Genomic DNA, 22,177 nt, shown 5'->3' with positions numbered 1-22,177 from the left:
CAAGCCGGCATTAGGCTCCTCACTCAGCGCAGTCTGCTTGTCCCTCTCCCTCTGTTCCTCCCCCCACACTCTTGCGTTCTCTCTCAAATAAATAAAATCTTAAAAATAAAATAAAATCAAAAGAAAAAAGAAATATAACAGATTTCTGTACATTGATTTTGTATCCTGTGACTTTGCTGAATTCATGTATCAGTTCTAGCAATTTTTTGGTGGAGTCTTTCAGGTTTTCTACATAGAGTGTCATGTTGTCTGTAAATGGTGAAAGTTTGAGATCTTCCTTGCCAGTCTGGGTGCCTTTTATCTGATTGCTGAGGCTAGGACATCCACTACCATGTTAAATAACAATGATGAGAGTGGACATCCCTATCTTGTTCCTGACTGTAGAGGAAAAGCTCTCAGTTTTTCCTCATTGAGGATGATATTAGCTGTGGGTTTTTTGTATATGGCCTTTATGATATTGAGGTATGTTCCCTCTATCCCTATTTTGTTGAGGGTTTTTATCAAGAATGGATGCTGTACTTTGTCAAATGCTTTTTCTGCATCTATTGAAAGGATCATATGGTTCTTATCCTTTCTTTTATTAATGTGGTACATCACATTGATTGATTTGTGAATACTGAACTGCCCTTGCAGCCCAGGAATAAATCCCACTTGGTCACGGTGAATAATTCTTTTAAACATGTTCATAAAAAAAAAGAATGCTCATAAATTTTTGAAGGGTTCCTGCTGCTGGTCCCATTCCCTGATCCCAGGCTTGACCCATTTTCTACCTTCAATAATGTCTTTTATTTCTGTTATTTCAGATCTTTGACTTCTCTCTCACTGAAGAAGAAATGAAGGACATTGAGGCCTTGAATAAAAATGTCCGCTTTGTGGAGATGCTCATGTGAGTATGGGGGGACCATTCACCAAGTACTGCCCAGGGGTATTGGATTACACTAGGTCCATAGAAATCACAAGGGTAAAGGCCAGTAGGCAGCATGTTCTGAGTATTAAACAGGTCTGGGTAAATTACATTTATTCCAGGAACTTCCTACAAGCTACAGTTTTATTAAAAATATTTCTGGCATTTATGACATCTCATGACTTAGGTTAGAGAATGGAAGGCTAAATACCTGATGAGAATTAAGTCATAGTGTATATATGTTAATACAACAGCAACACAAATATTCTAACCTATTTATTTTTTCCTAAAAATCAAAGTGCTGCACAATTTCGAGCAAAGTTATTAACAAAAAAGAAAGAGACATGGGGACATAGTAGAAAGAGTACCACATTAGAAGCTAAGAACCTAGGGTTATAGGCAAATGCTTGCCTGTAAGATGTGGAGCTTCTAACTTCACCCATTAGCTGACTTCCCACAAGCAAAATTCCTTACACTCCTTCAAAATGTTGCTAAATTCGGCTAATCAATTGAAGTAGCCCTTTATTCTCTAAATAGTATGGGGCCTTTAAAATAACAAAAGACTACAGTTCATATATATATGGTTCTCATATATATATATATATATATATATATATATATATATAAAATGTATATATACACATTTTTTCTTTTTATTCATTACTATTTCCAGTTCTTGAAATCACCTGGATAGTAATCTGTTTGCAATCTCTCTAAGAGAGCATTTGGAAAATGCTCATTAGGGTAGTTAATATAGTTTGAACACTTATTTTATTGTTCCCACTATTTCTCATGAGTCAAAAAGCACACTGACTATGCTAATATTGAATTACTAAATCAATTTCTGAATTAATACAACAGCCTCCTTATGTGAATTTTCCAGGGCAAAACATTATTTGATATCAAAAGGTATTACCCAGCCTTGGAAACAAAAAGGTAAACACAAACACAGACCTAAGCAACACTTACTGGTTAATTAATAGCTCTTGAAGATGAACTATTACTATTGAATAAATATCATTAAATTAAGAAGAGATAGTAAGAGACAGTCAAACCACTAATGTACTGATTTTTTTTTACAGTTAGTTGGTGACAATATTTAGTTTGAAATTTGACATATTTAATACCTAATTCCCCCAACACTGGGAAAATAACTCATAGGAAATAACTAGAAAAATCAGCAAGGAGAAACAAACAGTAGGCTTCATTTATCCAAAAAAAAAAAAAATGTACCATTCTCTGTTTTTCATCCAGTTGATCTTTGACATTGAAGAGCCTTTATTTATTTTGTATTTTAATTTAAAGCTCATTAATACTTGCAGAGAACTGAATCTTAGACATGGTCCATGGCAGGTACAAGACACACCAATCCTTTCTTATTGACTGTTCCATCACTGTTGTTTAAGGGATAGGTTCATTATCATCATCATTATTGTGGAAACTTACTTCACTGATCACCTTTCTAGATCTCAAACTTTCAATTCACAGGAGGTCCAGTGAGAAGGGCAGGTAAAAACTCTGAGAAGAGAGTGATAATGATGGGTAATAGAAATGTGAAGAGAAATGCTTATGTGGATCGTTGACATGGAAGGCAGCCTTTGTCAAAACAGCAGAGGGGAGGAAGGAATTGAGACGGGGCATGAAAAACCACACAGGCATTGCTCTCACCTCATGTGCTTTTGTTCTGAGCAAAATGTTGGCAGAGAGACCTTCCAATACACACACACACACACACACACACACACACACACTTACCCGAGGGTGCTGTCCAGGGCTTCAGTAAAAGATGCTGGCTTGAGGGAAAACAGAAGAGATTGGGTGAGAAACAGAGAGGGAATGAATAAGGGAGGGAGGGAGGGATCAGTGAAATTGTTGAAGGAGGCTAGTAATACGTACAGCTGGGCAACATTTGCAGTGAAATTTTTCCCTTTGGGGAATTGTTTTCACAGGTGGTGTGATCATCCCGAATACCCATTTCATGATGAATACTGACTTCATAATGCTCCTGAACTGATTTTTCCCTCCCATGCATGCCAGAACCTTGGGCTGGGTGGTTCCCCCAGAGGAAGAAATTTAAAAAGTTTTACTATCTTTAGATAAATTGGTGATGTTAACACGCTTAAGTTTTGTGCAGTATAAATGACTTTGGCTTAGGTATATGAAGAAAAAAAAATATGTTTAAATCTGTTGAAATAATTGTTTGGAAACTATAAGCTAATATTTTATTGGATCAAGGTCTTTTGGATCCCAGACAGACAAACATTAGGCTTTAGAAAAGACTGCAAAGGCAATATATGAAGATAAATAACTCACTGCCATTGGTAGTCTGAGTTCCTTACTTTAGCAGTTAACAGGGCAACAAAGAGGGTGGTGAGCTAGTGCATGCCAGTGTTGGCAGTGACTTTGATGATTTGGACCATTGACTGTAACACAGACACAGCCAAGATAAGATCCACACATGCATTATTAATAAGGAAGTGATTTGCTGCACCTTGTGTAAAGAGAAAGGGCTAAGCATAGAAAAGTCTTAAAATAGAGCTAATTAAACACCACAGTGGTCAGCAAAGACATAATGATTTGGTTGTTGTTTGTTTCTATCCAATGTGGGTTCATTTAGCTTTTACCTAGTTTGAGGGATGGCTAATTGCTGGTTCTCTCTTGCATGCTTTCAAGGGCCTGAGAATGAACATAACTGGTGATCCATTCTTACACTGCCTATCACTCTTGCCCTACTCATCATACATCCACCATTATGTGAAGTAGCTTGACACAATCAACAGACACAAAACCCTGAATCATAAAATAATCCAAAAATGACTATTTTTTTAAGTAGGCTCCATGCTAGGAAACCAGAACTCATGACCCTAAGATCAAGAACTGAGCTGAAATCAAGTCAGATGTTTAACTGACTGAGCCACCCAGGTGCCCCCAAAGATGACTATTTTAAAAGAAGGCATTTAAAAAGGAGGCTTTAGGGGTCCCTAGTTGGCTAACTTGGTGGAGCATGTGACTCTTAATCTCGGGATTGTGAGTTCAAGCCTCATGCGGGGTGTAGAGATTACTTAAAAATAAAATCTTTAAAAAAAAATTAAATTAAAATTAAAAAGAGGCTTCATAAAATTATTATACTTAGGACTTTGAAAGTGTTATTGGGATAACTATGTGAATTTCAAGAAAGTAGCAAGTTTGAAAGAACACTGGTAATATTACTATATGTAAATTTTTAATTTTTAAGTAAGAACATTATTAGAATTATTCAGTAGAGATATACCAATTGTCAATTCAACTGGAGCAATGTATTTTTTTTCATTCATATTAAGTCATTTTCATTGGGCAAGAGAGTTCTTCAAAAATTATGTCTTTCCAAGACCAATTGCTTACAGATAATCTTCAATGACCTGAAAACATACATTTCTGAGAAATGAGCACTTTAAGAAAATTTGATCTCACTGTATCCACTGATGCTAATGTAATGCTGTTCTCTGGAAAATATTTTGTTTACAAGAAATAATAAAATGTGATGATTTATTGAACCACTTGAATCTCCATTTTGTTGCTAAAGGTAGGGGGAGGGGAAGAATAATCTGAATTCAATTCAATTAAAAGACTTTTGATTAAGTTCTTACTGTACATTTAGCACTGGTAAAAGGGAAGAAAAGGGGGTATCATAGTACAAGAACAGAAACTTAAGCCCTGTTCCTGTTATCAAACTTCTTCAATGTATTTCAGGGGGCTGGTGTGGAGGAGGGACCATACATTTCAAACCATTTTTAAAAGACAGTCATTGGGAAAGAGTCCTACCATTTTTAAGGGGAAGAATATTTCTAAAGATTAGAGGAGGGGAACCCTATCTTAGTTATACAGAGATGAGGGGGAAAGAGTTGAAGACAGAAAACAGGAAGTCCAGGAAAGAGTGACAGTCTGATATGAGCTTCTGCATTTCACCTCTCCCTCTGCTCACACCCCTCACAAGCTTCCCATCTATTTTGGGATGAATTATGTCCTCCCTCCCCCAAATTCAAACCTTAAAGTCCTAGCCCCTAGCACCTCAGAATGTGACCTTATTTGGAAATAGGGTCATTGCAGGTCATTGCATATATAATTCGTTAAGATGAGGTCATAATGGAGTAGGGTGGTTCCTAATCCAGTAAGACTGGTGCCTTATAAAAAGGGGAAATTTGGACACTAACAACATATAGGGAGAACACCATGTACAGATCAAGACAGAGATCAGAGTGATGCTTTAAATTATTTGTTCCTTATATAAAACAATAACAAACATAAAAGAACTCATTGATAATAATACAATAACAGTAGGAGACTTTAACACACCATTTACATCAATGGACAGATCATCTAAGCAGACAATCAGCAAGGAAACAATGGCTTTGAATGACACACTGGACCAAATAGGCTTAACAGATATATTTAGAACACTCTCTCCTAAAGCAGCAAAATACACATTCTTTTCACGTGCACATGGGACATTCTCCAGAATAGGTCATGTACTAGGTCACAAATCAGGTCTTAACAAGTACAAAAAGATTAAGATCATACCACGCAACTTTTCTGACCACAACACTATGAAATTTGAAGTCAACCACAAGAAAAAATTTGGAAAGACCACAAATACTTGGAGGTTAAAGAACATCCTACCAAGAATGAATGAGTCAACTAGGAAATTAAAGAAAATTTAAAAAAAAATACATGGAAACAAATGAAAACAGGAACATGATGGTCCAAAACCTTTGGAAAGCAGCAAAAGCAGTCCTAAGAGGGAAGTATATGGCAATACAGGCCTACCTCAAGAAGCAAGAAAAATCTCATATAAACAACCTAACTTTACACCTAAAGAAGCTAGAAAAAGAAAAGCAAACTAAGACTAAAGCCAGCAGAAGGGAAATAATAAAGATTCGAGCAGGGAAAAAAAATGATACAGAAGCAAACAAATAAAAAACCAGTAGAACAGATCAATGAAACCAAGAGCTGGTTCTTTGGAAAAATTAGTAAAATTTATATACTCCTAGCCAGACTAATCAATAAAAAAGAGAAGGTACCCAAATAAATAAAACCACAAATGAGAGAGGAGAAATAACAACCAACACCACAAAAGTACAAATAATTATAAGATAACATTATGAAAACTGGGGCATGTGGGTGGCTCAATAGGAGCCCCAAGACAAGCTCCCTGCTCAGCCAGGAGGCTGCTTCTACCTCTACCTCTCCCTCTGCCTGTATCTCCACCTGTTTGTGCATGCTCTCTCTCTCTAATAAATAAAATCTTTAAAAAAAAGAAAATGTTATGAAAACTATCTGCCAACAAATTAAACAACCTGGAAGAAATGGATAAATTCCTAGAAACATATAAACTACCAAAACTGAAACAGGAAGAAATAGAAAACTTGAACGGATTGATAACCAGCAAAGAAATTGAATCAGTAATCAAAAATCTTGCAACAGGGGCGCCTGGGTGGCTCAGTCATTAAGCGTCTGCCTTCGGCTCAGGTCATGATCCCAGAGTCCTGGGATCGAGCCCCGCATTGGGCTCCCTGCTCCGCGGAGGCCTGCTTCTCCCTCTCCCACTCCCCCTGCTTGTGTTCCCTCTCTCGCGATCTCTCTGTCAAATAAATAAATAAAATCTTAAAAAAAAAAAAAAAAAAATCTCACAACAAACCGAAGTCCAGTATCAGATGGCTTCACAGGGGAATTCTATCAAACATGTAAAGAAGAGTTAATACCTATCATTCTCAAACCATTCCAAAATATAGAAATGGAAGGAAAACTTCCAAATTCATTCTATGAGGCCAGCATTATCCTGATTCCAAAACCAAAGACTCCACTAAAAAAGAGAACTACAGGCCAATATCCCTGATGAACATGAATGCAAAAATTCTCAATAAAATACTAGCAAATTGAATCCAACAGTACATTAAAAGAATCATTCACCACAGTTGAGTGGGATTTATTCCTGGGCTGCAAGTGTAGTTGAATATTCGCAAATCAATCAAAATGATACACCACATTAATAAAAGGAAGGATAAGAACCATACGATCCTCTTAATAGATGCAGAAAAAGCATGTGATAAAGTACAGCATCCATTCTGGATAAAAACCCTCAACAAAGTAGGGCTAGAGGGAACACACCTCAATATCATAAAGGCCATATTTATTGCAGCATTATCAACAATAGCCAACCCCCCCCAAAAAAAAAGCAATAACCAAATTATGGAGAGCCCGAACGTCCATCAACTGATGAATGGTAAAAGAAGATGTGGTGTGTGTGTGTATATATATATACATACATACAATGGAATATTTCTCAGCCATAAAAAGGAATGAAATCTTGCCATTTGCAACAACATAGATTGAACTAGAAAGTATTCTAAGAGAAATAAGTCAGTCAGAGAAAACAAGTACTATATGATTTCACTTATATGTGGAATTTAAGAAACAAAACAAATGAACATGGCAGGGTGGGGGGGGGGGAGAGAAAGGCAAACCAGGAAACACTTTTAACTATAGAGAACAAATAGGGTTAATGGAGGGGAGATGGTAGGGGGATGGGTTAAATGGGTGATGGGTATTAAGGAGGGCACTTGTTGTGATGAGCACTGGGTGTTGTATGTAAGTGATGAATCACTAAATTCTATACCTGAAACTAATGTGACACCGTGTATTAACTAATTGGAATTTAAATAAATACAAATTGGGACAGCCACTGTGGAAAATAGTATGGAGTTTCCTCAGAAAGTTAAAAATAGAACTACCCTACAATCCAGCAATCCCACTACTGGGTATTTACCCAAAGAACACAAAAACACTAATTCAAACGGATACATGCACCCCTATGTTTATAGAAGCATTATTACAATAGCCAAGATATGGAAGCAGTTGTAGTGTCCATCAATTGATGAACAGATAGAGATGTGGTATACATATACAACGGACTATTATTCAAAGAATGAAATCTTGCCACTTGCCAAAACATGGATGGAGCTAGAGAGTATAATGCTAAGTGAAATAAGTTAGAGAAATACAAATACCATGTGATTTCACTCATGTGGAATTTAAGAAACAAAACAAATGAGCAAAGGGAAAAAGAGAGACAAACCAAGAAACAGACTCTTAATTATAGAGAACAACCTGATGGTTACCAGAGGGGAGGTGAGTGGGGGGATGGGTGAAAAAGGTGATGGGGATGAAGGAGGGCCCTTGTTGTGATGAGCACTAGGTGTTGTATGGAAGTGTTGAATCACTTATATTGTACACCTGAAACTAAGATAACACTATGTTAACTAACTAGGATTTAAATAAAACTTTAAAAAATAAATAAAAATAGAAATAAAAAAATTATTTGTTCCTCAAGTGTTGGTGGAATTTACCTGAGAATTTCAGCTCTGTCAATAAAGAGACTGAACATTTTCTATTTCTTCTAGGATCAACTGCAAATTCGTCTTCTCAAAATTTATCAGTGTCATATAATTTAGCAAGTGTAAATATATGTGTTCATTTAGTCAACAAAGGTTTTTGTGTGCCACTCTTTGGGCTCCATCCTAGGCAGCTGGGATACATCAGTAAACAAAAGTCCCTGAACTCTCTGCCTTTACACTCTTGGATTCTTCCAATCCCTTTAACTTTCCAAAACCTGTGCTTACTTCCCCCTTTCCATTCTTATTTTGTATGTCTATCTTTTTTTACTTTTCCTATTACCTAATTAGTAGTCTATCAAGTCATTTCTGCTTTCTTCTGGATTTCACTTAGAGCAAATCTCCCAAAGGAAAAGAAAATTCATTAATTAGTTCTGCTGTTTTTCAGTTTCTTAATTCATTAATCTCTTATTTTTTTTTTTACTGATCTCTTGTCTATTTTTCTTACCTTGTCCATACACTTCTAACTTCTTAAGTTGAATACCTATTTCATTGATTTTTTTTTTTAGTTTATCTTGGTTAGTAATATAAACATTAAATATAACGAATTTTACTCTGAGCAACTGCCTTAGTTAAAATTTGATAAATCAATTTTGCTATTTTTCTAGACGTTCTAAATTTTGGTTTTGCTTTCTTCTTTGATTTATCCTGGTTTATAAGAGTTCCTGTCTTATTTTAATTTCTAGTGTTAGAGCTTTTTTCCCCTAGCTTTTATATTCCACTTTTAATCGTGCTGAGCTCAGTTATCATCAATCAATGTTTTAAATATTTCATGGGATTGTGACAAGATACATTCTATTTTAATGTACTGAGTTGGCTATAATGGACATACAATTCTGTATTACACATTTTTATCACCTGGTATTAGAAAATGTATTTTGAATAGTAGTTCTTTCTTTTAACACAGAGGTTCATAACTGGAGGCAGTTTCATCCCATCCTCCCCCTAGGGAGCATCTGGAGACATTTATAGTTCTCACAACTAGTAGGAGGTGAATGGAGGTGATAACTATTTAGTAGGTGGAGGCTAAGGATGCTGCTAAAAATCCTACAATGGGTAGGACAACCCCACAACAAAGAATTACTTGAGCTAAAATGTCAGTAGTGCCAAGGTTGAGGAACCCTGCTAATACAAGAGTCTTTCTTGCTAGATGTTACGATGTGCTTATTCCTAATGCCATAATTTCAGCTCATTGTACATGAATTAAAACTAATCCATTTAGGCTCATTTTTCATAGCACTTAAAGTAAACCACCCATCTTGACAGTTCATCCATACTTTTTCTTTTGCATTTTATCTTCCCTCAGATTGTTAAACTGGTAACAGGTTTCATGCTTTTAGTATTTTAGTTTAGGGCACATGGGGGAAATGAATCCCAATGAAAATGAGTTAATGCAGGAAACAGAAATTTTAAATTATTTCCACAGCATGAGTCAAGAGAAATTTGTTCTGATAAATAACAGACTGCTATTAAGAAATAGAAGCAAACTGAAAGATTAGATTAAACCAGTAATCTAATTTCCTTCCTGCCCCAAATTTATTGAAATAACTAAGCAGAGAGCCAGTTAGATAGACCAAATCCACAGCATCCCTAGAATAAAGACACAGTACCATCAGTAAAGGAAAAATCCTTAAGGAGAGAAAGCAAAAGTAGTTGGATTGACAAAGAAATAAGAACAGAAAACTGTAGCCCAAAGTACTTGCACAAAGCAACTGCTGCAAAAAATAACAGCAATTTCAGATATGCTTCAAACTTAGAGTCAATAAAACAAAACAAAACAACAATCTGGAGGTTCCAATGACCTCACATTCCATTAGAGCCATTCCCTCCAAACACATGGTTCTGAGGGGCAGACAATAGCTATGTTTGTTCTTCACGCTGAAACCCCCTTCTTTCTAATCAAAGTGAATACTATTCCAGGAAAGGGCAGATAGTAACACAATATTGAGACCAGAGAGAGAAACCCGATCACAGCCTGGGGTAACTTCAAAGAACCACACAATAGATAGGATTAAAAAGAAAGAAAGAAAGAAAAGCACAAAGCCAATTCCGGCATTTACTTCCAGGATAAAACTATGGAGTGGGGCAGGGGAGGAGAAGTTGACAATAGAAGGAGTAAATAGGAGGACATATCAAGATTAAAGGGGTTCCATGGCTCTATAAGGACCAGTGTATTATGACTCTAGGACACCAGAATTTGTTACTCCAAAGGATGCCACTTTGACTAAGAATTATTTTGAGCTGAAGGCAACTGAGAAGAAACAGATACAAGGAAAACTCTCTGCCCTCCCGCTCCCTAAAGGGAGACATCAATTTAGGAATGTGTCCTCCCTCTCTACCAAAAAAAACCCAGAGTTAATCACTAGAGACAACTTTAGACCCTTATCGGCCTGGAGATGGCACCAGAGGAATCCACATAACACTTACTAACTAGCCTTTACCTTCCATTAGTCTCCCATATATTTGCCGTTCCACAATTTGCTGCCCCCCAGAGACTCAAGATTCTTTCCCTTTGTCATGTCACTTCTCTAAAAATGTATTGTTCCTTTGCAAAGAAGCAATAAAAGCCCCAATTCTAACCAAGCCTTTGCGTTGCTTATCTCTGGGTACTCCCATGTGTTACTTGCACAATACACATGAATAAACTTCTGTTCATTTTTTTCTTGTTATTCTGTCCTTTGTCCAGTTTGCATGCCCTGGCCAGAGAATCTAAGGTGGGTAGAGGAAGAGATTTTTCTTCCCATATACGACTATGTCATGTATAAACTAATATTATCCTCTAACATCTCCCTGGGAGAGACAAAGAAGCCAAATATGTGAATGTCATCATCGAAACCATAAACCACATCTCTTGCCAACTCTGGACCATCTGGGCAAGGAGCTCTGAAAGGAAATTTAAACACCAGGACCAACTATAGAAGGCTAAGAAACAAGAACAGCACATAGATTCTACCAGCCAACTGTAAGGAAGACAGCAACAATGGCCTTGGGTGCTTGAGAGTCTAAGAGGCAGAACCAAAGGAATAGAGACTCCAAATGCACAGATGACATCCAGAATTCTAGGAGCATCCTTCAGAAGTTTGTGGAATGAAGAGGTCTGCCCTTATGCACAGATGTCACGGCTGTATCTGAGTATATTAGCACCATCACTTTCCACCTCTATTCCCAGACTCTTTTAACAGGAAACTGCATTCTAACCTGGTAGTAGATCCCTTTGGAATACTTCATATATCCCTCAGAAGAAGTCCCCGAAGACAGTTTTTTTACTATGTAATGTAAAAGAACAGCTGAGTGCTGATACCCATTGACCTTGCATGTATCCACATAGGCCACAGAGACAAAGCCTGAACCGCAGCTGATCCAAGTCTTGGCTGAACATCCGGGATCCTCCTAAAACGTGAGTGCATAGGAGGCTTGTGAGGAACTGCTATAAGGCCATTTGTCACTCACCTCCCTATCTACCAAGGAGGCTGAAATGAGGCAGTGTCTTATCTCCTCCCAGGTTCTGATGAGGCATGAGGCTGTCTCATCTCATCAAGGCACAGCTGCAGGCTAAAGAGCGGCTTAGCAGAAGCAGAGCAGCAGCTCCACAGTAGCAGGAAGGACCATTATTCCTGCTGTAATTACCTGGACCCTTTTGTTGTGGTGCTGTCCTACACAAGACACGAAAGAAAGGAGATTGTTATTGTAAGGGCCATAAAGACTGAAAAAAGGACAGATTATGCTGCTATATTCAGAAGAAACTCATAAAATTACTTACATGTCAAGAATAATTTTTCCCTGAGGGTCCTGATGATCTATAATCACATGTCTTTGTTTCTTCAATGGATCAATATTCTTATAAATACCAACATCTCTGTTTCTATTCTGCTGCTTTATCACCATCGCAACTTGCACAAGAGTTGATAAAATTTCCCGTTTTATAAATGCAATTTTTTTTTCAGGCAAATACATATCTTAACTACCTCTAGGAAAAATAAATCAAATTATAAGATTTATTAAAATTTAATGGAGCAAGTTCTTATTCTAGTTATCCAATAGAAACAATATTAATATATGAAATATTTATATAAACATCAAGAGAAACTCAAAGATTTCCAGGGATTTTTTTTTTCTTTTTTATGCTTTAAATGAACTGAGTCTAAGAAACAAATATTTTGATAAAGCAATAACAGGAAAAGTTTTTTAAAAAGTCTAACTATGAGAGGGGCACCTGGGTGGCTCAGATGGTTAAGCGTCTGCCTTCGGCTCAGGTCATGATCCCGGGGTCCTGGGATCGAGTCCCGCATCGGGCTCCCTGCTAGGCGGGGAGCCTGCTTCTCCCTCTGCCTCTGCCTCTCTCTCTCTCTCTCTGACTCTCACGAATAAATAAATTAAAAAAAACATTAAAAAAAAAAAAAGTCTAACTATGAGTTCAACAGTTAACTAGTTGGTTACTTGGAAACATGTCAAAAGCAAAAATTATTCTTAAGCAACTTAAAAATTTTAATATCTGACACATAGTTATATAAGGAAAAGTTTTATATAATAATCAAGATGATTCCTTGGATAAATTAGACTGGTTTAATACTTTTGGCTCAGAAATACCTATCTTTTTTCTGATTTTACTAGTACAAAATTAATTTAGCATATTTTCTTGGATTTATTTTCTAATAAAAAGGATAATTAATTTGAGCTTTCTAAATTTCCTCTACTGATTTTAATGGTCAAATAAGCTAATTCATATAAGATTATAAAATATTAAAAATTATGTGTCAAACTAGATTAAACTATAATAGATAATTCCTTATAAGAAGGATCCTTACAATGCTATAAATCATACAGAATATGCCAGCATAAGTTGTAATACCCAAATGCTTACTTGTAAAACCTTAAACTAATATTAAATTGAGTTAATTATTGAATTATCTTTGAATACCCAGACATTTTCCAAGTAAGTGTTAAAATCAAGACAACCGGCCCAAAATGGAGTCTCTGATGCCAAGACTCACCTCACTAAAACAAAACTTAATTATAGTTTTAGCTCTCTCAGAAATGAAATCTTAAACTGGTCAATCAAGAATCATCTGATCAGGGACGACACCTGGGTGGCTCAGTCAGTTAAGCGGCTGCCTTCAGCTCAGGTCATGATCCCAGGGTCCTGGGACCGAGTCCCCCATAGGGCTCCTTGCTCAGCAGGGAGCCTGCCTCTCCCTCTGCCTGCAGCTCCCCCTGCTTGTACTCTCGCTCACTCTCTCTTGCCTATGCTCTCTCTAGCAAATAAATAAATAAAATCTAAAAAAAAAGAAAATCATCTGATCAGCACTAGTTAGGTAATCAGCCTCACACACCCCTGCCATCCCCAACCAATCCACTTTTTTGCCTAGTACAACTTTCCTGTTCCTGTTCCCTCCTGCCTATAAAAGTTTTTTCATCTTGTGCAGCTACTCGGCTCTCTGCTAGATTGGATGCTGCCTGACTCAAGAATAGTTGAATAAAGCCAATAAAATCTTTAAAATTTCAAATTTTGTGTTTTGTAACCTAAGATAAAGTGTAACACATGGGTCACTAAACATCATTTTAATTTCCCCTTCTTTTTTTACAAAAACTATAGAATGGTCATCAATTAGCAGATTAAAGGATGAAAATGCCTTTAAATGATAATGAGGTCTATTTTTGCCGAGATAAATTTGGTAAGATGACAGATAATTAGTACTCATGGACAAACATAACTAGATAGGTCTCACTTCTCTGCCTTTTAATCTTCTCTCTCTCAGAAGGATACAGAAGTTGGTTGCTATAAATGAAGATTTCAAAAGCCCTCTCTTGGAAGTCAGATCCTAAATAGATCTTTCCCTTCCGCAACCCCCAACCTCTGACAATTTGTAACGATGCTAAACCTCTTTCACTATTCATAAACACTTCTGTTCAGATACAGTTATCCGATACTCATGCATGCCACATGATCAGAGTCTTAAGAATTAACATCTATACTTAATAGTAGATATTGTGCCTTCAAAGTTGTATATGAAGTTGCCATGCTATGAAAATCAAGGATTTTCCCAATTTCTTTGTGAAATCAAATAAAATTATTGAAGATAATCCACCATCGCCAAAAAATCTCATTTTTAAGCTTAAAACCAATGAAGAAAATGCATTATCTCCTACTAGTTTGTACCAAACAGAAACTAAAGCTTTATAGTCAATAGAAAGGCAGTTACTTAATCTAGATTCTGTAAGAAGAAAAAAAAAAACCTTAATTATTGTCAGAATCTTGCCTTATTCATAATTTTTATAAACCCCTAAAAAACAGAAGCTGTAAGCAAGAACTGAAACCTACCTAAAGAATCACTTGAACATTCACAAATTTCATTTTATTATTTCAAACTTTGATATATCTTTTAATCATTATTTATCAATAAATATTCTGGTTGAATTGAAGTAGTCTCTTACCAAAAGACTTAAATGCTGATACAAAAACTTAATGGATTTTGTTTTCCTGCCCAGAAATATCTTTAATATATCAATAATGGTGAAAACTTACTTTATAGATAATTTTTTTAATGTATGCAAAGGACTCATTAAACTGAAAAGCCCACATCATTCCTAAAGCTCTAAGAAGAAAAAGGCACCTTGAGATATCTTGATCTCATTGAGTATTATTATTTAACTTATTTATGTAGTTCATTATATACAGCAAGTGCCAGCCACATATCCAAAAGGGACACCAGCAATACACCTCTACAGACTAGCTAGTCTAGAAGTACTACAGCTTGGATGAACCTTGAGGACATTCTGCTAAGTGAAATAAGCTAGTCACAAAAGACAAATACTATATGATTCCATTTATAGGAGGTTCCTAGTGTAGTCAAATTCACAGAAGCAGAAAGTAGAATGGTGGTTGCAAGGCACTGGGGAGGAATGAGAGGATGGGGAGTTAGCATTTAATGGGTATGGAGTTTCAGTATGGAAAGATGAAAAAGTTTTGGAGACAGATGGTAGAGATGGTTGCCCAACAATGTGACTGTACTTAATGCCACTGAAAAGTACACATAAAAAATGGTTAAAATGATAAATTTCATGTTATATATACCACAGAGAGGAGAAGGAGAGAGAAGAACTTAAGATTCTACAACCTGGCCATACAAACTGGCTAGAGACGTGACCCCAAGGCCAACTAAAAGGCCCCAGAAACAGACCACCAGCAAAAGAGACAGCTTCCTGTGAATTCTGTAATTCAAGAATATGTTAATCAAGATGACAGCATCCTGCCAAGGCCTTCAAATCAAGATTCATAATCAGAATACAAGATTCACATTTGAGCTTATGTTTTATTTGTTATCTCAACTCCCTTTTTTCCTTCCTTCCTTCCCTTTTTAGCACGGGCACTACTATAAATTTCCAATCGTTGAATTTATTTTCAGCCTTCCTGAGGATTTAAGACAAAGCCTAACATTAAAACTTACCAAAAAGGATCTAAGACATTAGATTTTACTGATTTCTACAAAAATTCCACTCTGATGAGAAGTTTCAAATGCTGATCCATAAGTTAGTTCTGATGATAAACCAAATAAAAACTATTCCATTAAGGCACACAGAAAATGGCTTACTTAAACTTAGGGAAGCTACTTTTCTTGCCAAACCTTAGGTTCCTGACTTTCTCTTAATATTTATGGTTGTCCTCATACTTTTGTGTCCTTCCCCACTGCCTGATGACCAAGGATGTTACTCCACAGCCATTCCATTATCCCAAACTGACATTCATAAGAATGTGCCAAGAAGAGACTAACCCCTCTGGCCAAACCTGCTCCATTTGGAACTTATTTGACCAAACGTGGGAGTTGAGAAATTCTTCTGAGCAAAGTGGTACCTCCCTGACCTAACTAAGAGTAGAGCTAACAGAATGACCCAAGCAGACATTACATAGAAACAGCTGTTGTACGTAAACTCCCAAATTCTTCTGGAGAATCCATAAACCAATGAAGTTACTAGATACCAATAGTTGGCCTTCTCAAGGACAAAATACCCAGACTGACCCATAGACTAGCTGCCAAATAGCTACCTGATGGAAAAATGGAAGGATTTCATAATAATATTTGGAATATGACGTTATTTGACAATAGCCTGCTTTGAGTTAAACATACATCAGGGAGACTCTAGAGCAACCATTTAAAAAAAAGAGGTAATAAGTTAATAGTGGAGATAAATGGAATTATAAAAAAATTCAGTTAATCCAAAAGAAGGCAGAAAAAGAAGAAAAAGGGATCAAAGAACATATGGAACAATTAGAAAGCTTATAACAAGATGGGAGACACAAACCTGGTCAATATTCAGAATTACATCTAATATAATTTGAGAATTCAAATTAAAAGGCAGAGATTGTCAACTAAAGAAAAATATAAGACCCAACTATATGCTATCTGCAGGAGACTCACTTTAAATATAAATCAGAAAACAAAACAATGAGTTCACTTTATACCTGTTAAATTAGAAAAATTGGGGAACATTGGTCTTCATGAACTGCTGATTCAAGTGTATTCTACCAGCACAGTCATTCTGGAGAGCGATCTGGCACTTAACCAAATTAAGTCTATGCGTACCCTATGATCCATCTATTCCACATCTGAGTATTTATCCAAAAGAAATTCCCACCCATGTCCATAAGGTTGCATCCACAAGGATATTTGTGGAAGCATTGTTTGTTATTAGTTGGGTATTTTTTTTTTGCAGTGACATTTTTGTTTTAATTTTTATTGTTATGTTAATCATCATACATTACATCATTAGTTTTTGATGTAGTGTTCCATGATTCATTGTTTGTGTATAACACCCAGTGCTCCATGCAGAACGTGCTCTCTTTAATACCCATCACCAGGCTAACCCATCCTCCCATCCCCCTCCCCTCTAGAATCCTCAGTTTGTTTTTCAGAGTCCATCGTCTCTCATGGCTCATCTCCCCCTCTGATTTCCCCCCCTTCATTCTTCCCCTCCTGCTATCTTCCTCTTCTTTTTTTTTTAACATATATTGTATTATTTGTTTCAGAGGTACAGATCTGTGATTCAACAGTCTTACACAATTCACAGCACTCACCATAGCACATACCCTCCCCAACATCTATCACCCAGCCGCCCCATCCCTCCCACCCTCCACCACTCCAGCAACCCTCAGTTTGTTTCCTGAGATTAAGAATCCCTCATATCAGTGAGGTCATATGATACATGTCTTTCTCTGATTGACTTATTTCGCTCAGCATAACACCCTCCAGTTCCATCCACGTCGTTGCAAATGGCAAGATCTCATTCCTTTTGATGGCTGCATAATATTCCATTGTATATATATACCACTTCTTCTTTAGCCATTCATCTGTCGATGGACATCTTGGCTCTTTCCACAGTTTGGCTATTGTGGACATTGCTGCTATAAACATCGGGGTGCACGTACCCCTTTGGATCCCTACATTTGTACCTTTAGGGTAAATACCCAGTAGTGCAATTGCTGGATCATATGGTAGCTCTATTTTCAACTTTTTGAAGAAACTCCATACTGTTTTCCAGAGTGGCTGCACCAGCTTGCATTCCCACCAACAGTGTAGGAAGGTTCCCCTTTCTCCACATCCCCGCCAACATCTGTCATTTCCTGACTTGTTAATTTTAGCCATTCTGACTGGTGTGAGGTGGTATATCATTGAGGTTTTGATTTGGATTTCCCTGATGCTGAGCGATGTTGAGCACTTTCTCATGTGTCTGTTGGCCATTTGGATGTCATCTTTGGAAAAATGTCTGTTCATGTCTTCTGCCCATTTCTTGATTGGATCATTTGTTCTTTGGGTGTTGAGTTTAAGAAGTTCTTTATAAATTTTGGATACTAGCCCTTTATCTGATATGTCATTTGCAAATATCTTCTCCCATTCTGTCAGTTGTCTTTTGGTTTTCTTGACTGTTTCTTTTGCTCTGCAAAAGCTTTTTATCTTGATGAAGTCCCAATAGTTCATTTTTGCCCTTGCTTCCCTTGCCTTTGGCAATGTTTCTAGGAAGAAGTTGCTGCGGCTGAGGTCGAAGAGGTTGCTGCCTGGGTTCTCCTTTAGGATTTGGATGGACTCCTGTCTCACATTTAGGTCTTTCAACCATTTGGAGTCTATTTTTGTGTATGGTGTAAGGAAATGGTCCAGTTTCATTCTTCTGCATGTGGCTGTCCAATTTTCCCAACACCATTTGTTGAAGAGACTGTCTTTTTTCCATTGGACATTCTTTCCTGCTTTGTCAAAGATTAGTTGACCATAGAGTTGAGGGTCCATTTCTGGGCTCTCTATTCTGTTCCATTGATCTATGTGTCTGTTTTTGTGCCAGTACCATACTGTCTTGATGATGACAGCTTTGTAATAGTGCTGGAAGTCCGGAATTGTGATGCCACCAGCTTTGCTTTTCTTTTTCAACATTCCTCTGGCTATGCGGGGTCTTTTCTGGTTCCATACAAATTTTAGGATTATTTGTTCCATTTCTTTGAAAAAAGTTGATGGTATTTTGATGGGGATTGCATTGAATGTGTAGATTGCTCTAGGTAGCATTGACATCTTCACAATATTTGTTCTTCCAATCCATGAGCATGGAAGGTTTTTCCATTTCTTTGTGTCTTCCTCAATTTCTTGCATGAGTCTTTTATAGTTTTCTGAGTACAGATTCTTTGCCTCTTTGGTTAGATTTATTCCTAGGTATCTTATGGTTTTGGGTGCAATTGTAAATGAGACCGACTCCTTAATTTCTCTTTCTTCTGTCTTGTTGTTGGTGTATAGGAATGCCACTGATTTCTGTGCATTGATTTTCTATCCTGCCACTTTACTGAATTCCTGTATGAGTTCTAGCAGTTTTGGGGTGGAGTCTTTTGGGTTTTCCACATAAAGTATCATATCATCTGCAAACAGTGAGAGTTTGACTTCTTCTTTGCCAATTTGGATGCCTTTGATTTCTTTTTGTTGTCTGATTGCTGTGGCTAGGACTTCTAATACTATGTTGAATAGCAGTGGTGATAGTGGACATCCCTGCTGCTTTCCTGACCTTAGGGGGAAAGCTCTCAGTTTTTCCCCATTGAGAATGATATTCGCTGTGGGTTTTTCATAGATGGCTGTTATGATATTGAGGTATGTACCCTCTATCCCTATACTCTGAAGAGTTTTGATCAAGAAAGGATGCTGTACTTTGTCAAATGCTTTTTCTGCATCTATTGAGAGGATCATATGATTCTTGTTCTTTCTTTTGTTAATGTATTGTATCACATTGATTGATTTGTGGATGTTGAACCCACCTTGCAGCCCAGGGATAAATCCCACTTGGTCGTGGTGAATAATCCTCTTAATGTACTGTTGGATCCTCTTGGCTAGTATTTTGGTGAGAATTTTTGCATCCATGTTCATCAATGATATTGGTCTGTAATTCTCCTTTGTGATGGGGTCTTTGTCTGGTTTTGGGATCAAGGTAATGGTGGACTCATAAAATGAGTTTGGAAGTTTTCCTTCCATTTCTATTTTTTGGAACAGTTTCAGAGGAATAGGTATTAATTCTTCTTTAAATGTTTGGTAGAATTCCCCTGGGAAACCATCTGGCCCTGGGCCTTTGCTTGTTGGGAGATTTTTGATTACTGCTTCAATTTCCTTAGTGGTTCCAGGTCTGTTCAGGTTTTCTATTTCTTCCTGGTTCACTTTTGGTAGTTGATACATCTCTAGGAATGCATCCATTTCTTCCAGGTTATCTAATTGCTGGCATATAGTTGCTCATAATATGTTCTTATAATTGTTTTTATTTCTTTGGTGTTGGTTGTGATCTCTCCTCTTTCATTCATGATTTTGTTGATTTGGGTCATTTTTCTTTTTGATAAGTCTGGCCAGGGGTTTATCAATCTTGTTAATTCTTTCAAAGAACCAGATCCTAGTTTCGTTGATCTGTTCTACTGTTCTTTTGGTTTCCATTTCATTGATTTCTGCTCTGATCTTTATTATTTCTCTTCTCCTGCTGGGTGTAGGCTTTATTTGCTGTTCTTTCTCCAGCTCCTTTAGGTGTAGGGTTAGGTTGTGTATTTGAGACCTTTCTTGTTTCTTGAGAAAGGCTTGTATTGCTATATACTTTCCTCTTAGGACTGCCTTTGCTGTATCCCAAAGATTTTGAACAGTTGTGTTTTCATTTTCATTGGTTTCCATGAATTTTTTTAAGTCTTCTTTAATTTCCTGGTTGACCCATTCATTCTTTAGTAGGATGCTCTTTAGCCTCCATGTATTTGAGTTCTTTCTGACTTTCCTCTTGTGATTGAGTTCTAGTTTCAAAGCATTGTGGTCTGAAAATATGCAGATATGTCTGAAAAAATGATCCCAATCTTTTGGTACTGGTTGAGACCTGATTTGTGACCTAGGATGTGATCTATTCTGGAGAATGTTCCATGGGCACTAGAGAAGAATGTGTTTTCTGTTGCTTTGGGATGGAATGTTCTGAATATATCTGTGAAGTCCATTTGGTCCAGTGTGTCATTTAAAGTCTTTATTTCCTTGTTGATCTTTTGCTTAGATGATCTGTCCATTTCAGTGAGGGGGGGGTGTTAAAGTCCCCCACTATTATTGTATTGATGTCAGTGTGTTTCTTTGCTTTTGTTATTAATTGGCTTATATAATTGGCTGCTCCCACATTAGGGGCATAGATATTTACAATTGTTAGATCTTCTTGTTGGATAGACCCTTTAAGTAGGATATAGTGTCCTTCCTCATCTCTTATTACAGTCTTTGGTTTAAAATCTAATTTGTCTGATATAAGGATTGCCACTCCAGCTTTCTTTTGGTGTCCATTAGCATGGTAAATGGTTTTTCACCCCCTCACTTTCAATCTGGGGGTGTCTTTGGGTCTAAAATGAGTCTCTTGCAGATAGCATATCAATGGGTCTTGTTTTTTAATCCAATCTGGTAGCCTGTGTCTTTTGATTGGGGCATTTAGCCCATTTACATTCAGGGTAACTATTGAAAGATAGGAATTCAGTGCCATTGTATTGCCTGTAAGGTGACTGTTACTGTATATTGTCTGTGTTCCTTTCTGGTCTATGTTGCTTTTAGGCTCTCTCTTTGCTTAGAGGACCCCTTTCAATATTTCTTGTAGGGCTGGTTTCGTGTTTGCAAATTCCTTTAGTTTTTGTTTGTCCTGGAAGCTTTTTATCTCTCCTTCTGCTTTCAATGAAAACCTAGCTGGATATAGTATTCTTGGCTGCATATTTTTCTCATTTACTGCTCTGAATATATCATGCCAGTCCTTTCTGGCCTGCCAGGTCTCCGTGGATAGGTCTGTTGCCAATCTAATGTTTCTACCATTGTAGGTTACATGTCTCTTCTCCGGAGCTGCTTTCAGGATTTTCTCTTTGTCTCTGAGACTCATAACTTTCACTATTAGGTTTCGGGGTGTTGACCTATTTTTATTGATTTTGAGAGGGGTTCTCTGTGCCTCCTGCATTTTGATGCCTGTTTCCTTCCCCAAATGAGGGAAGTTCTCTGCTATAATTTGCTCCAATATACCTTCTGCCCCTCTCTCTCTTTCTTCTTCTTCTGGGATCCCAATTATTCTAATGTTGTTTTGTCTTATGGTATCACTTATCTCTCGAATTCTGCCCTCGTGATCCAGTAGTTGTTTCTCTCTCTTTTTCTCAGCTTATTTTCCATCATTTGGTCCTCTATATCACTAATTCTCTCTTCTGCCTCATTTATCCTAGCAGTTAGCGCTCCCATTTTTGATTGCACCTCATCAACAGCCTTTTTGATTTCGACTTGGTTAGATTTTAGTTATTTTATTTCTCCAGAAAGGGTTTCTCTAATAACTTCCATGCTTTTTTCAAGCCCAGCTAGTA

General features: G+C 37.1%; 1 protein-coding gene across 2 annotated transcripts in view; it reads left to right on the top strand.

The window, feature by feature from the left end:
* Positions 1-3,799, top strand: part of AKR1D1 (aldo-keto reductase family 1 member D1) — a 42,959-nt gene extending 39,160 nt beyond the window's left edge. For both annotated transcript variants that reach the window (XM_032401165.1, XM_032401166.1), the window contains 2 exons: positions 804-886; positions 2,854-3,799. In XM_032401165.1, coding sequence (XP_032257056.1) covers positions 804-886; positions 2,854-2,896 — 126 coding nt within the window. In that variant the 3' untranslated portion in view covers positions 2,897-3,799. The remainder of the gene's footprint in view (positions 1-803; positions 887-2,853) is intronic.
* Positions 3,800-22,177: the final 18,378 nt, after the last annotated feature.

This window comes from Phoca vitulina, unplaced genomic scaffold (assembly GCF_004348235.1).
Source record: "Phoca vitulina isolate PV1807 unplaced genomic scaffold, GSC_HSeal_1.0 scaffold4, whole genome shotgun sequence".
NCBI classification, from domain to species: domain Eukaryota; kingdom Metazoa; phylum Chordata; class Mammalia; order Carnivora; family Phocidae; genus Phoca; species Phoca vitulina.
Note: the sequence above shows the minus strand (reverse complement) of the source record. Positions and strands in the feature narration are given on the sequence as shown.